The sequence below is a fragment of the Scatophagus argus genome, chromosome 3 (genome assembly GCF_020382885.2).
Source record: "Scatophagus argus isolate fScaArg1 chromosome 3, fScaArg1.pri, whole genome shotgun sequence".
Lineage (NCBI taxonomy): Eukaryota > Metazoa > Chordata > Actinopteri > Scatophagidae > Scatophagus > Scatophagus argus.
Genome location: NC_058495.1, coordinates 10,077,711 through 10,092,679, shown reverse-complemented (window position 1 = coordinate 10,092,679; position 14,969 = coordinate 10,077,711). Strand labels below are relative to the sequence as shown.

Genomic DNA, 14,969 nt, shown 5'->3' with positions numbered 1-14,969 from the left:
CCCACTGTTGCTATGGATAAATACAGAATAATGGAAACCATGATTTATATTAGTGTACTGCCACAGTAACATGGGGGTGCAGCATATGGGTGTTAGGGTTTGGCACAGAGTAGAATTTTCTTTGATATTGGTGAATGGCAGCTATGGAAATGAAGATGTACCTGAGGCTGCTGATGATGACAAATTTCTTCTGAGTCATTTATGAGTCAGAAAATTTAAAAGCATAACTGGAGCGTGACAAAGCAAGCTCGGATGGTCTGAACAGACAGCTGTCAGGATGCCATTCATTTAGCGGTCCCAAGACAAGTGAGGAATGATATGGGAACCCTACAGTTACCTCAGATACCTCAGACTTACTGCTTTAAAGATGAAAATAATTTTCATGGCCAAATTTCCAACTTAAGAAGCCATAAGATCTCACAAGCCTGACACATTCATGGAAAATTTTGCGCTTTAGCTGTTGTGGCCATGGCAAGAAAAATCATAAAGGGGTGCGACGCCTTGCAAAAATCTGTTTTGCAAATAATCGGATTTTAATATATGACCTATTATATATTATATAAGTGCAGGCTTGCTAAAAACCCCTGGTATGTGGGAGTGAAAAAACACCAGCATTTAAAAGAAGATTTTATCTGCTGTTATTTTGATGCTCTATTAAAGCATGTATATTACTGTTTCCTCCCTTCTGTTACAAATACAAAATGCACATAGGGTAGTGTAAACACATGAACACACACAATATAGAATTTTAAGAGGAAAGGAGCAATACACACATGTACGCTTTGTAGTCTGCACCAATTTTCTGGACTCTGATGTCATACTTGGCGTCTATGAATGGCTCTGTGGTGCAGTAGGTCTGAGTGATGGCCACCACACTTGCAATGTCCTGGAAGTCACTCATATTGTCCACTTTGACCTGCAGAGAAATAATACATGTATTTATGTTTATTTAAAGTAAGAGTGGGCTGCATACCTTTATCCCCACATAGTGATTTTTTTTATGTTAATGTTATTATTTTGGTCATGAAAAATATAAAATTGTTGAATAGTCTGTGTCGTGTGTTGAAGACTTAACAAGAAATAACTCTAGCTAGAGCTGTCGAACATAAAAGTTACATACTGTGTCTTTAAGCATGAGTTACAGTTAGTTTAGCAAAATGACCAGAAGGAGGGATAAACAGCTCGCTTGGCTCCAAAGGTAAGAAAAACTCCTTACCAACATCTTTAAAGTTCACAAATAAACACACCATTTTTTTGTTTCTTTAATCTGTACCAAGACTGAAATGCAAACCAAATGATTTTCATCACCCTGGGACAGAGCCAGGCCATTTTTTCTCCCTGCGTCTCCAGTCTTTACTGTATGTCAAACTAAGCTTATCTCCTGCTGGATCCAGCCACATATTAAGTGTACAGATATCAGAGAGGGGTCAGTGTTCTCGTCTAAATCTCGATACACAAATAAGCATACTACTCAGATGTCAAACTATTTGCTCAAGCATGCAAAGGGTCAATAATAGTCTGAAAAACAGAAACATATAAGATGCTGTTCTTGAGCAATGCATTCAGATCCAATTTTGGAGTATGGCTATAAAATGATGATGTGATCACTGTCACTGTCCTACTAGTGACATGGTCTAAAATAGAAACTATTGTTCTTGTGCTCACCCCCTGTATTATAAATCAGACTCAAAACATTCCTGTCAGAGGGAACGGCACTGAAATAGACAAAACATTGGACTTCTACAAAAGCGGAAATGAGATGATAGGATAAAGGAAGGTGAAAAGGTATAGGCTGATAAGAGGCCTGGTTACACACAGAGACAGGGCAATAACACAATATTAAATTGAGTAGTTCAGGGGAGTGATGTGTGGTGGATCAATGAGGAGTGAGAGAAAGAGGATAAACTTCAACTGATTTCTCCCAGAAAATATTAACACAGCTGCCAGTCAATTAGAGGAGCAAGGGAACACTAAGGGAGAGCATAAAAGGATGTTCTGCAGAGTACTACTTCTACAGAGTAGTGTATGTGTGAGAAAACATTACTCAGTACAATATGGTTCCAGATGTAGTGTTACTTTGTATAAACCACTCGACCATCTCACACGGAGGGATTTTAATGCACCTCGCAATGGCAATTTGTGAAGTGATGCAAGAGTCTAATGGGTGGGCTTTAGTCCAACAGGCAGCTATTTTCTCAATGTGCTAAGAGTCTTCCATGCAAACAGAACGTAACAGTTTGATGCCTGTACCATTTGATCGTGATTACTGCTTGAATGTTAGCTGATTTCTGGATGCCAAATCTTTTGTGTGCTAGCAAGTTAGTGACTGTAAAATGAATGAATGATTTTATTTTCTTCCAGCACCCAAAAACAGGACAGCAGCAACATTACCTTTCCCATTCCAGAGTGTGCATGTCCAATCTTCACCACTACAGGGAAACTGGGTGTTGTAATCTGGAAAGTAATAGAATAATTACAGTGTGAATAATGACAAACGGTACAGAATGATGACAGCTATTATATCAAAAACGAGCACTGAAAAAAATGATCTTCATTTGGAGTGACTTTAATTCTTTGAGTTGCATCTCACAGTGAAACCAGTTGTATATATCTGAGAGCAGGCAACTGCACTGAAGTGATAGTATCAGCCAGATTTTACCTGATCATCAACATTTTTACTGTTGTTATTGAACAGAAGGTTTAAACCTGCATTCCTTGCAGTTTAGGCACTTGGGGCAATACAATACTTGGTGTAAACAAAACATACATATGATCCCTTTATGAAAATGCTGTTAATGTCCATATTTACACATTCAGCAGATATGGACACCCAACAAGTATAAGGTTAATAATAATTTTAGTTTAGATAGCCTCACAAATACATATGATAACAAATATACACAATTATTTGTGCAAATAAAATAAGTTTGCAACTCTGTGTTCTACATTCTTTCATATGTTCTTTTATATACAGTATATATATTCTTTAAAAGTTTTCTTTCAGTCTTAAGTGTTGTTTCTGCACAGATGTACTGACCCACACTATCGTTTTTACTATTTTTAAAGGAACCTGCCCCTTGCCCCACCATACAGTGGAACTTGTAGCCTACTCTACAACTGAACACTAATCCACAGTTATTTTTCTAATCATAATTTGCATTTATGATTCAGATGAGTGACTGTTGATCATACAAGCATGCATCTGAAAACCACAACAATACTTGAACTTTGCAAAAAACAAAAAACTTTAAAAGCATTGTTCGGGTGGGTAGAGGTAATCTCTGATTTATATTTCACATACCTGTCCAACAATAACTTAGAATGTCATAATTTTCATGGCTAACGGCATGAATACCCTTACGGCAGCCAATGAGAAAAGAGGGAGGACATCAAAAGAGGAGGCAAAGGATGGTAGTTTTTTTTTTCATTTGAGGAGGCTGTCCCTAAATTGTTGAGTACATAAGAGGCTCCCTGTGTGCGACCCTCTCAGCATTCAAGACCAGAGCGTGAGGGGATCCAACTATTGTAAGTTCCTCTGTGTGTTGTCTACAGAGAGATAGATAGAGAGAGAGAGAGGGAGAGGGAGAGGGAGAGAGAGAGAGAGAGAGAGAGAGAAGTGAAGCAGCAGCTGCCGCCGCCTTCCCTCCCTCCAGCAGTTATTTGCTCCTGCTTGAATTCAGTGGTGTACTTAAAACTTATGAAAACATTTCTGTCCACAGCTGCCTTTCAGCTAAGCAGAGCACGTCGTGCTACTTCAACTTCTTCTGTCTCCTCCCGTTGCTGACTGCTGGCCTGATTTGCTTTCCCACGGAACTTAACAGGATCAGAAGAGGCTGCAGAGTGTTTATCGAGTGGTGGAGTGGTCAGAGTCATCATGGCCATGTCCCAGGAGCGGAGTGTGTGTCTGGGGCTCTGGGTGCTCCTTTTGCTTGGTGCAGGCATGGAAGAAGTTGTGGAGGGATGTAGCTGCCATCCAGCACACCCACAGCAGCTGTTCTGCAGCGCTGAGATCGGTAAGTCACTAACTGGAGATCAATTCAATTTCTATTTCCTTCAATAAAAGTTTATTGTGCAAAAATTGTTACGTTTAATAATAGTCAAAAATTGACTGTGAATACAATAACCTAAAATACAAGGATGATTTTAAAATGGGAGGATTGATTGAAGATTTGGACTACTGATCAATTTATTTAGGGTCAAGGGGAAAAACAAACAAAAAAAGAAATTCACAATTCAAGCCTATTGTGATAAAAACTAATCAACAGAGCATCAGCACTGAGCTTGTCAAGGCAGTTAATTAAAAAAAAAAGTAATTTATTATTGTGACTTGTACCAATTATATTCTTATCAGTTTCATGCATAGAAAACAGACCCAATTATTAATGCTATATATGGGAATACTATGCAAAACAACAGTGTGGTGGACTGTTGGAGGATTGATTATATGAATTATTAAATTATTATTATTATATAGTGAACTATATTCATCCAAGAAATACATGCAGACATGTAGTTGTTTCTCCAACTGGCTCTTCTCTTTTTCTTGTACACCAAGCTTAACCGGCTCTTGTATTATTATTTGAGACAGAGTGGTCTGCTATCTGTTTTTACAGTTACATAATTAAGTCTTCTTGCCCCCAATGACAGAAAAACAAACCCTAAATAAAGAACAGTCAGCGCTTAGTGGCCCTGGCCTATTTTCTGTCCGACTGTCTGTCTGTCTGCCTGCCTGTCAGGTTGTCTGTCCGTCTTTCTGTCTGACAACCCCCATCATCCAGTTCTTTCTTGTCTAAGCACTGGCCAAAACCAACACTCTGCTCTGACTTTGAGTACTTGGCTCCAGACTGTGGAAAGCTGAAGTATGTGCCTCTGTCAAAGGTCACACTCCAGCAGAGGCGAGAGACAGACAGAAAGAGAAAGTAGATCAAGAAATTGTTTTCACAGTATTTAAGTCTTGTTTTCTAATTCGTCTGTAAATGCCTTCAGGTTTAGAGAGGGTCAGTTCCTTTGATGTATTCTGAAAATGTGTCCCAAAAACTGGCAATATGAAATGGAGGTTGAGACCTGTTTTCGAAACCTCTTTAACACCAAATTAGATCTGGGTTATTAGAACACAATGAGAGTATTTAGGACAATGTTTTCAGGACAAAGTTTTATATATGAAGTGTGTCATCAAACAGTGAGATGGATGTCCTGTAAGCCTGATATTGCAAAGTCCCTGTCAGTTAGACATGAACGGACTTGAACCAGATCTCAGTGTAGAATTTCTTATCTACTCTGGTGTATCTCTGGGTACAGTCTTATAACCATCTGTGGTCTGACATTTTCATTGATCATAAGACACAAAAACAATGCATAATGTATGTTAGTCTCATGTAAATCGTGTATGCAACATAGCTGAAACTAACTGTAGAAATTCAGTGCAATAGCAAATGTTACATCTTGAACTGGGTTTTCTCAGTTTGTGTCTGTTTGAACCAATGGACCCAAACAAAATGGATTCCAATTGACCATTTGCTAAGCCTCTTCCCAGAAACGTGATTGTTCAATCAGAGCTTAGCATCTGTAACTAGTTACAGCAAGTGCTTCAAGCTTACATACTGAAGCAGCAATTTTTGTTAGCTTGGAGTTGTATTGTTTTATTTTGTCATTGTCCAAACTAAATGCAAAAGAGCAAAATTTTTAAAAACTAAATTAAACAGTTTTTTTGCTTTAAAGAGACCCGCAACCATTAACATGTTTGGCTAACTTACTACTTACAATAGTAATATTAATGTAAGATCAATTCTAAATCCAGCAGCATACTATCAACTAGCTGTATGATTTTATGGGATTCCAGGTTACATTGTAAAAGGTCTCCTTCAGGACTGGGACATCCACTGTCTAGTATTTTCCCCCTGTGTCGAAGTCAGTTTTGGATGTTGCTATCAGTTAGCGCCTCTGTCTTGATTTAGGTAAGCAGTTCTACTCTGCAGTACAAAAGAGCATAATAATTACCTACCTATCTAACAATAATAAAATATGCTTGTGACCGTTGACATTTCAGCACGTTACATCAGTATTTACTAGCTAGAACGGAAACAGTGAACCTATACAGTGGATTCACAACAAGTGAATTTCCCCACTGCGGGATCAATAAAGTTCATCTTATCTTATCTTATCTTATAGTTCACGTTTCAATAATTACCAAAATTTTCTGTTCATAAATACCATTATTATGGTAAACAGCATATGTACTGTGGAAGAATGGAGAAGCTACACGGGCATAGGGACAGTTACTATGGGGTTGCAATATTTCACGACAGGCTGCTTTGTAATTATCCCATTATCCCATTTCCTTAGGGTATACTCCAGCTTGTGTCTGTGTTTAGTTTGAAATGCACGAGTCAGTCACTGAATAGATAGATAGTCAGTGGATCCTTTAAGGCAGAATGCAACTTTTTTGACCCATAAACGACAAATAAGGAAAATACTCACTTGCAGCAAGTGTGCCGAAGAAAACTTTGACTTAGGGACATCTGTGATTATAATGTCCCGGTTGTTTTCTACGCATAAGCTGGTGGTGGCCTTTAGTTGACCTGACAGTCTCGTCAGAGTCGATGAGCCCTTTGAATAAAGCTGTACATCTGAGTAATATCCCGTCTGGACAAACCTTGGACAATTCACTGGCCATGTTTGTGTATTTGAAATTGTGTGTATGTGTGTGTGTGTGTGTGTGTGTTGGACAGAGGCCAAGCCATGCCAACACAGCCTACTCCATCTCTCTCTTTTTCTTTCCCTCTCTCTCCCCACTTCATTTCCATGTCTATAGGCTTGGTCTAATGGTCTGCATACTAACAATATCAGTGTGAAAGCCTGCTGACAGTCCAGCTTTGTGAGCATGACAAGGGTGCCGATTCATCAAGGAGGGGGGAAGTTACTCACTACATCAGTTCTCATGGTACAAGTTTGCAATATTTCTCTTTGGTTATGTAGCTGTGAGGCAGATGCACAGCCACTTGCACTCTGCAGGCGTGCCTGTCCCCATTCCTGTTCATAATACAGCTGCAGCAACTGAATTGAGTGGGTAACCCAGTCTGTGCAGTTCAAAGATATCTAGGTGGGGGGTGAACATTTCTGAGAATCTGGGCCAAGAGAATCATTTTAGGGAGAGACAACAAACTTGGAATGAGGCGACTTTCGTTCATGTAATTTCTGTGATAAATGTCTGTTCAAAATCCACTATGTCTGGAAGGTGGTCTAACTCACATTATGTCAGTTTTATCTAAAGTGAGCCCACAGTTTCTCAGGGAATGATTAAAAACACTGAACCACTGTGATGAAAAATGATTGTACTGTTCTTAGTTTATTTGCTATAGCAACTTCTGTCCTCTCCCATGTTGTACTGATATGCAGCCAGTGCTTATATTGCCAACTATTTGATCCTTACACAGAGCATGGTCATGCGTTGGCGTATTACTTATCATTAAAGGCCACGCAGACCTATTAAGGGAAGATTTAAGCGGTGCAGCTAATTTGCCAAAGCACATGATCCACTTGCATATATATTTCTTCATGGCAAAGGAATTGCAGATCAAAGTGCTGAACAGAACAAAGAGGTCAAGAATATGACAGCCATCACTGGTACAGTGTATTTCTGTGCAGTGTGTATGACAGCCTCATTCAGTAGTGTAGTTATAGTTAAGCAGTGGATGTTTCGTTGTTCAATAGTAGTTTTAATATTGATCCATAAAAACAATACTTGCCACATTTTTTTGAAAACCATAGATAAAAGGTAGTAAAATTCCACAATGTAAAAATATAATGAGAATACCAACTTAACTGAACTCAGTGGGGATTAATGCAAATTTAGCAATGGAAAGAATCCATGGCATGTACAAACCAGCGAGTAAAACAAAGCTTTAGTTCTTTACATGCATTTTTAAATCACAACTGGATATGTGTCGGTGGGTCCTTTTGAGGTGAGACACCTTGATGTCAGAATCAGAATCAGAATCAGAATTCCTTTATTAATCCCTGGAGGGAAATTCTTGAAATGTGTATTGTAAGATGATTATTTTTATTTTATATCTACTTGCTTTATACTTTTTTTCTTGCTTGTTACATGTCCTAGGCCAGGAGAAAAGTTTTCTCTTCAGTCCATCCCGTGCTCCCACCTGCGTGAATTTTGAACTAGGCTTGCATATTGCGTGACATTTTCTGTAATTTGAATGTACCTGGACCAGGTGTGTAGTTGTAGGCGATGCAGTACACACTGAATAAACTTCAAGATTTCACACTTATACAAATTAACTTTCTTGTTTGTGTTCCTGCCTTTCAGTGTAGGGTTTTTTACTGACAAAATGTTTTTCTCCTAAACCAATTTCACAGAACACACTCAGCCCCTTCTGCTCTTACCAGCACAACCGTAGTTATGTGATGAACAAAAAAAAAGTAAAAACCAGTGGAAGGTTAGGAGGGGTGCTGGCTGAGTCACACTTTCTCTCCTTTTCTTGTACTGGAGCTTCTCTCTTTCTTTCTGGTGCATCTACAAGCATTCAAGGCATCTTTCCGCAAACTGTGCTCATTGCAGGTCAAAAACCATAATTTTAAGTACTTCACATTCATGCACATAAGCAACAGTGTAAAAATGCAGTTGTTACAAAATTAATGATTGAGGCAAATTTCCACTTAAAACTCTTTTTTGAACTATGGGTCCCTGCTTTGGTCCCTGGGGGAATGTTGGGCTCTCTCTATTTTACAATTTAATTAAAGAGTTTGGTCTAGACCTGCTCTAATTGGAAAGTGTCATGAGATAACTTTTGTTGTGAATTGGCGCTATATAAATAAACTGAATTGAATTGAATTGAATTGAATTGAATTGAATTGCTTTAGGACACAGATAGATATTTTAGTCAGCAACATTTGACTTACTTGGCTGACATAACAACTGTTGTAGCAGACAATGCAGATAATGTTTCCAGCTGAATCCTTCTAAAATGAGAGCGTCTTAAACATGCAGCTGAAGGTATACATGACATCATGAAAGAGCGAGGCTAAAGCTAGGCTAAACGTCTAATGCAAAAAGTAAGCATGCTCACTAGTTGATGATCTTTGTGGAAGAAATGGAAGTCTTGTGCTCATATTTCAGTGTAGAATTAGTTAGACCTTATGTTACAGGTACGGTTAGGAAAAATGTCATATCAGGCTGTCATTCTAAGTTTAGTTTAGCTAATACCTGGACAAGGAAGGCAGATATTAGATTTATGCTTTATTGTTCATATATTCACACAGTATGTTTCAGTTTTAATGTTAAAAAATGAAAAGGCTTTTAGTTTGATGACTAACCAATGAATGTAGCAATATTTCAGATAAAGTCAATGTCGAGCTGCCCAAGAAAATTTCCACAAATCCAGAAAGTTGCTAAAGTTTCCCTAAACTCTATAGTAGTTTCCAGGATTGGCTCCCATGTGTTGGTCATGAACAGGGTTTTTCAAACTGTTAACCCCAGAAAAGAATAAAGCATGAAATACCACTGCCCTGTGATAATGGGTTACTATTGTAAGTAGTAAGCTAGTCAGCTTACTAGACATGCTGTCACCTGGAGCTTACACTACAGCAGACAAACACACTGTTTAATTAATACAGCAACTATATATTGCTGTAAAAGCCATGTTAGACTTAAAAAAGCGTTTGATCAGCTCCTTTGCGAATGTTCCATCTTTACAGCCAAATCCTGTCTTTTTAGTGAGCTAAGGTGGGCAGTAGAGGCCTAAAGATTACAGAAGCAAGATTGTGACTGTAATGTCACTTGCCTTCCCTCCCTACGACTAACCGCTCCGCTGGAGCTGCTCAGTGGCTGGCACATGAGACTGTGGTTGAACTGAGCAGCTCATCGGTTCAGCATTTAGGCAACAGTACAACGTAGGTTGATTCAACACGCACACTTTTGCTATGTTGTATTTTCAGTCCATGATTGCAGTTAAGCTCACTGGCATGTTTTTCAGCTTTATAAAAAGTCATACTCCTGTGGGGATTGGCTGTGACAGCCAGTTCATGCTGCAGCAAATAATAAGCACCACGTTCGACTGAACCACTCAAAGGGTGGTCCAAAAATGTGTGATTTATTATTTTTGTTAAATTACTTGTTTTTGTCTGGTGCTAAAAATTGTAAAATGATTGTTAATATAGGCGTCTTCGATATAATCACCACCTCACTGTGGGAACTGTATGATAATATCTTAATTTTTAAAAGACAAAATGTGGTAACTTTGCTCCCCCGTACTCAGTAATGGCGATGGATTTGCTCCACTCGGTCCATTTTCTGATAAGTAGACCATGCATTGTTCTATTGTGGTGTCACTCCTTTTCTGTTGGCTCTATAGTTAATTCAGCCATCTGCCATGTTCACAGTCACTTTGTAGGACGTTTTGATTGGAGATATCAGCGTTAACCTGAGAGAAAGCTATAACAGTAAGCCTAATAATGTTTGATTGCTTGAGCTACAACAGTGTCACTATTTCAAAGGAAATGTTTGACACTGACAATTAATTTGTCAGTTAATATAATTAGTAATGCAGATGTCTAAAAGTGCAGATTTTGATGGAAGGAAAAATAAAATTCTCTAGCAACAAAGTCTGTGATAGAACGGTTTGATTTGGTACAGTGCGGACTGCTTGGACCTACTGTGGTGTGTGTGAGTAAAGTGTATAACATTAATAATATTTTAAGAGCAATGAATGTTTTGTCTCTAAATTAAAGGCTGTAACATTATACAACTTCACTCTTATCTCACTGTTGAGAGCCACAGACCAATTGTCCTGCTCCTTCACCCCCCTTGATTTACAGTAAAGTGTGAAATCAGGTCTGTGCCAGACATGGTTTGGCTTGAGTATGTGTGTGTGCATGTGTGCAGTGTGAAAGTAGTGCGGTATATACTGTATAAATGTGTGTGTGTTGAGTTGGTTAATGGGAGTGTGCAAGCAGAGAGCTAATTGTTATTCCATGTGGGTTTTGATTTCCCTCCCAGGGGAGAGGAGAGACACATCCGGTATCACTACTGAGAAGGACTACTATACTGTCTGTGTGGGGAGAAAGACAAGTGACAAGCGAAGCAACAGAAAAGGAGAAAGGAAGAGGGATAGGATGAAAATGATCTATCTATGTATCTATGTATCTAAGAACTAGAGAGAAGGAAAAAGCTTCTTATGTACTGATCATAAACATACGTATATCAGTCTCTGGCATGTAAATCACATTCTTATCTTCCTTCTCATATTATTTGGCAATTCAATTAATCTTAATCCTCCTTTCTTTCTGTTTATTTTTTTATTTATTTTTTTTGACAGTGATAAGGGCAAAGATCTCTGGAGAGAAGATTGTGTCGCCTAGCAACAGCTCCTCACCTTACATGAAGATGATCCAATATGAAATCAAAATGATCAAGGTGAGCTCTCTGGGCAGCAATAAGCACTGCCACTGGTGCAGACATACATCATTTTTTTTACTGTTTATGTTGCTGTGTATTGCTGTGTGATTTATGATGGTATTGGCTATTCTGTCAGGAAAACTAAACATAGTCTGACTTGCTGCACTGATAAGCTGTTCAAATGCCTGAAATGTGTCTATGGTATTCAAACAAGTCTAGATGAGACAGTCTAAATAGGCTTATGCCTCCCCTAGAACTTCTCCACTGTCTTTTCCCTGTTATGTCTCTATGTCCAGATGTTCAAAGGTTTTGACAAGGCCAAGGATATCCAGTATGTGTACACTCCAGTATTCTCCTCATTGTGTGGCGTCAAACTGGACTCCAACAATAAAGCAGGATATCTGCTCTCAGGTACTTTGCATTTTCAGCAGCAAAAAGTGCAACAAAAGTGGTACGTGGGTGTTGTTGTCAGCTGGACTATACAGCAGAGCACTAGGCGGGATTTTTTCTTATCTCTTATATCTTAAGAAATACTCTGGCATTTTTTTGAGATGTGCTTACTCAGTTTCTTAGAAGAGTTTGATGAAAAGAGCTATACCACTTGTTTGCATTCAAAGTTTTCTATTTTTTTTTTTAATTTATTTTGATCTATTATTATTTAGTTTATTAAATACAGCAACGTAACCTGATTTGCTGAGTGCAAGATGAAATTTCTAACTGTGATGTCACACAACAGGAAGTATGTGGAGCGATGGGAGAATCTCTATCGGCCAGTGTGACCTTGTAGAATCCTGGGACAATTTGTCGCTCTCACAAAAGAAGAATCTGAACTACAGATACCAGATGGGCTGTGAATGCAGAGTGAGTAAGGGCTGTTTGTTCTCTATTCATACATATTTATTTTTTTTCCCCATTTTTTTTTTATGCCTGAAGAAATAAACAGTTAATTCTGCAAAAAGGTCACACCTCTCATCTCTTACTCTTTCCATTTCCATATTTCTCCATTTTGATACAAAAAAAAAAAAAAAGTCAAGTGTGTTGTGTGTCTTATCTTTTTGGGGTGTCTGTACACTCCAGTTTTCTTACAACGATCACCCAGCCCCAAAATGACATTATTCATGACACAGGACAGGCTAACCTCAGGAACAAATAATGAAATGAGTGATCGGGTAAACGAATAAATGAAAAACTCTTCCTTCCTCAGATCAACACCTGCTACACAGTGCCGTGTGCGTCCACAGGGGAAAACGAGTGCTTGTGGACTGACTGGCTGCTGGATAACAGCCTAAATGGGGAGCAGGCTCGGCAGTATGCCTGTATCCGCCGCTCTGACACAACCTGTAGCTGGTACCGAGGCGGACCTCCACCTGAGAAAGACTTCCTGGACATGACTGACCCATGACCTGTAATTCTGATGTTCATTTTACTCCATTTCACTTCTGCAAAGTCAACCATTTCCTGCTTTTGCTTTGTAGCTCAAATTTGGTGTGCACAATATCAACTGATTTCACTGAAAACTTGATGACCTGATTTTTCCATTTGAGAGAGCTTAACCCAACTTTGAGCATCTGTTAGCAGAATTCAGGTGATTGCAACAGCGATGCTAGGAACAATTTTATAAAGTGCAGGGGCTTTCAACATTGCTCTGACTCATTTTCTCTCTCACACACATCCACTTCACTCGCTGTTTTCCACAGAATAGCAGCAGAACACCCAGTGCAAATTATTTGCCCCAGAGTGAATTCATGATCTCATTTCTTGATTTGTGATGGGCTGATAGTAAATGCATAACCATGACAAATAGTATGAATGACCTCATATTTGCTTTTGCATAACTTACAATAGGTTATGTAATACAGGTTATGTATTTACTGAAAGAAGCATAACAGAGCTATGGAGGAAAATACTGGAAAATAGCTGCTAATTTCCTCCACAGAATGTGTACTTTGTGTACTCTCACAGGTAGACTGCAGCACTGCCACCTCTCCCCCACACATTTTGGTGTCCAGAGTCCCATGCAAATGAAAATGCACTGTAAATATACTGGACAAAGCATCACAAGACATACCCCAATTAATTTTGAAAAAACATGAAATTAATTATATGTGAGCATAATTCTTGTACATCTAAACCATTTCAGTTTATCCTCTCAAATTGCTGAGAATGTAAATACTGTACTTCAGTGAGAATTAACATTTTAAAAGCTAACAGGATCTTATCTTATAGCACAGAAGTTGTTATCTTGTGGTTTTGTGGGTTTAGTTTCCTTGGTTGAACTCTATTACTATTTCCTGTGCCAAAAATCTAATCCAGCGCTTTAACAACAGCACTGCCACCTGTAGATGCCAAGCCACCTCTCCTAAGAGGATGTGATGTAACAGGACAAGGTTCAATTCCCCCCTCTTTTTAACTCCTTAAAATCAGGAAGTGGATTCTCCACATTGTTCAAATTTAAGAAAAGATGGTAAAAACTTTGGCACAAGACCTTAACCAACAAAAAGAGAAATAACTGATGTTCATGGATGAACTGTAATAAATAATTTAGTTGCTGTTTTATATAACTCAACGTTAATTAAAAGACACAAATCTGAATTGACCCCTGTCTTGTTACTGGATTACTTCACTGAAGTCATACAGATTAAAATGCTTTATCACATGCTATTTTCATGCATGAGCTACTATTTAAAATCAGATCAGGACCACATTTTACAGTAAGATATTAAAATTTAACTGCGCAATGCAGTCATGTCTGAAATGTTAAAAATTTAATTTAAACTTTCATAACTGACACTGTATAACAATAATGCATAATAACTGTATGGCTTTAGAGGAGTGTTATCAAATAATTTCATGTTTGTTTTATACTGAAAGAACTGTTTGGGATTGTATTTATCTGTCTGTTTCTGTCTAAATAGAGTTTTCTATTTCTATGTACCAAAAAAGAATGTATATAAAATGACTGAAAGGAAAAGTGTGACTCTTTTGTTTTTCTCCCCAGTAACCACAAACGTTAGAAAATGAGACTCTTAACAGGACTTCAATGAGATCTCAGTGATGACATTAACTTTAAAAAAATGAAATTATTTAATGAAGATGCTTCTGGGCTTGCAATGGTTTCTGCAACAGAATATCTCTCACAAGCAGGAGATGTTTAAGCACATTTCTTTATGAAAAAGCACTCTGTTGTCCACAGAGCACAGTAAATATGTCTGTTTCATTTCTATACCACACAGTACCTCATACACGTTAAAGTAAATAAAGTCAGTAAAATGCATAAACCAAATAAGCAACTTCGACTTTCTCATAATTGTAAGAAACAGTAACATACAATTAGTCATTTTTGGCTTACTTTATATTTAATATATAATATATATAACCTGAAGCGGTGGCCTAATAGCAAATTTTAAATATCCTCAGAAAGATTTTGTGACTTGTGCTCATATAAATTCTAAATTGCATTTTGTTAAATTATTTAAAAGAAAATATTTTTACATCTATAATTTATCAGTAGTATCTTCAAGCTTACAGCATTTGCTTGACAACACTGTCACCTGCTTTTAGA

General features: G+C 38.1%; 2 protein-coding genes across 3 annotated transcripts in view; one reads left to right on the top strand and one right to left on the bottom strand.

Moving 5' to 3' along the window:
* Positions 1-14,969, bottom strand: part of syn2b (synapsin IIb) — a 71,578-nt gene that overhangs the window by 12,460 nt on the left and 44,149 nt on the right. For both annotated transcript variants that reach the window (XM_046383316.1, XM_046383315.1), the window contains 2 exons: positions 2,392-2,454; positions 774-916 (listed from right to left, as the gene is read on the bottom strand). In XM_046383316.1, coding sequence (XP_046239272.1) covers positions 774-916; positions 2,392-2,454 — 206 coding nt within the window. The remainder of the gene's footprint in view (positions 1-773; positions 917-2,391; positions 2,455-14,969) is intronic.
* LOC124056166 (metalloproteinase inhibitor 4-like) lies at positions 3,444-13,999 on the top strand. The gene is made up of 6 exons (XM_046383317.1): positions 3,444-3,525; positions 3,720-4,013; positions 11,328-11,425; positions 11,704-11,818; positions 12,144-12,268; positions 12,612-13,999. Exons 2-6 carry the CDS (start codon positions 3,875-3,877, stop codon positions 12,807-12,809), a joined length of 675 nt encoding a protein of 224 aa, XP_046239273.1. The 5' UTR covers positions 3,444-3,525; positions 3,720-3,874; the 3' UTR covers positions 12,810-13,999.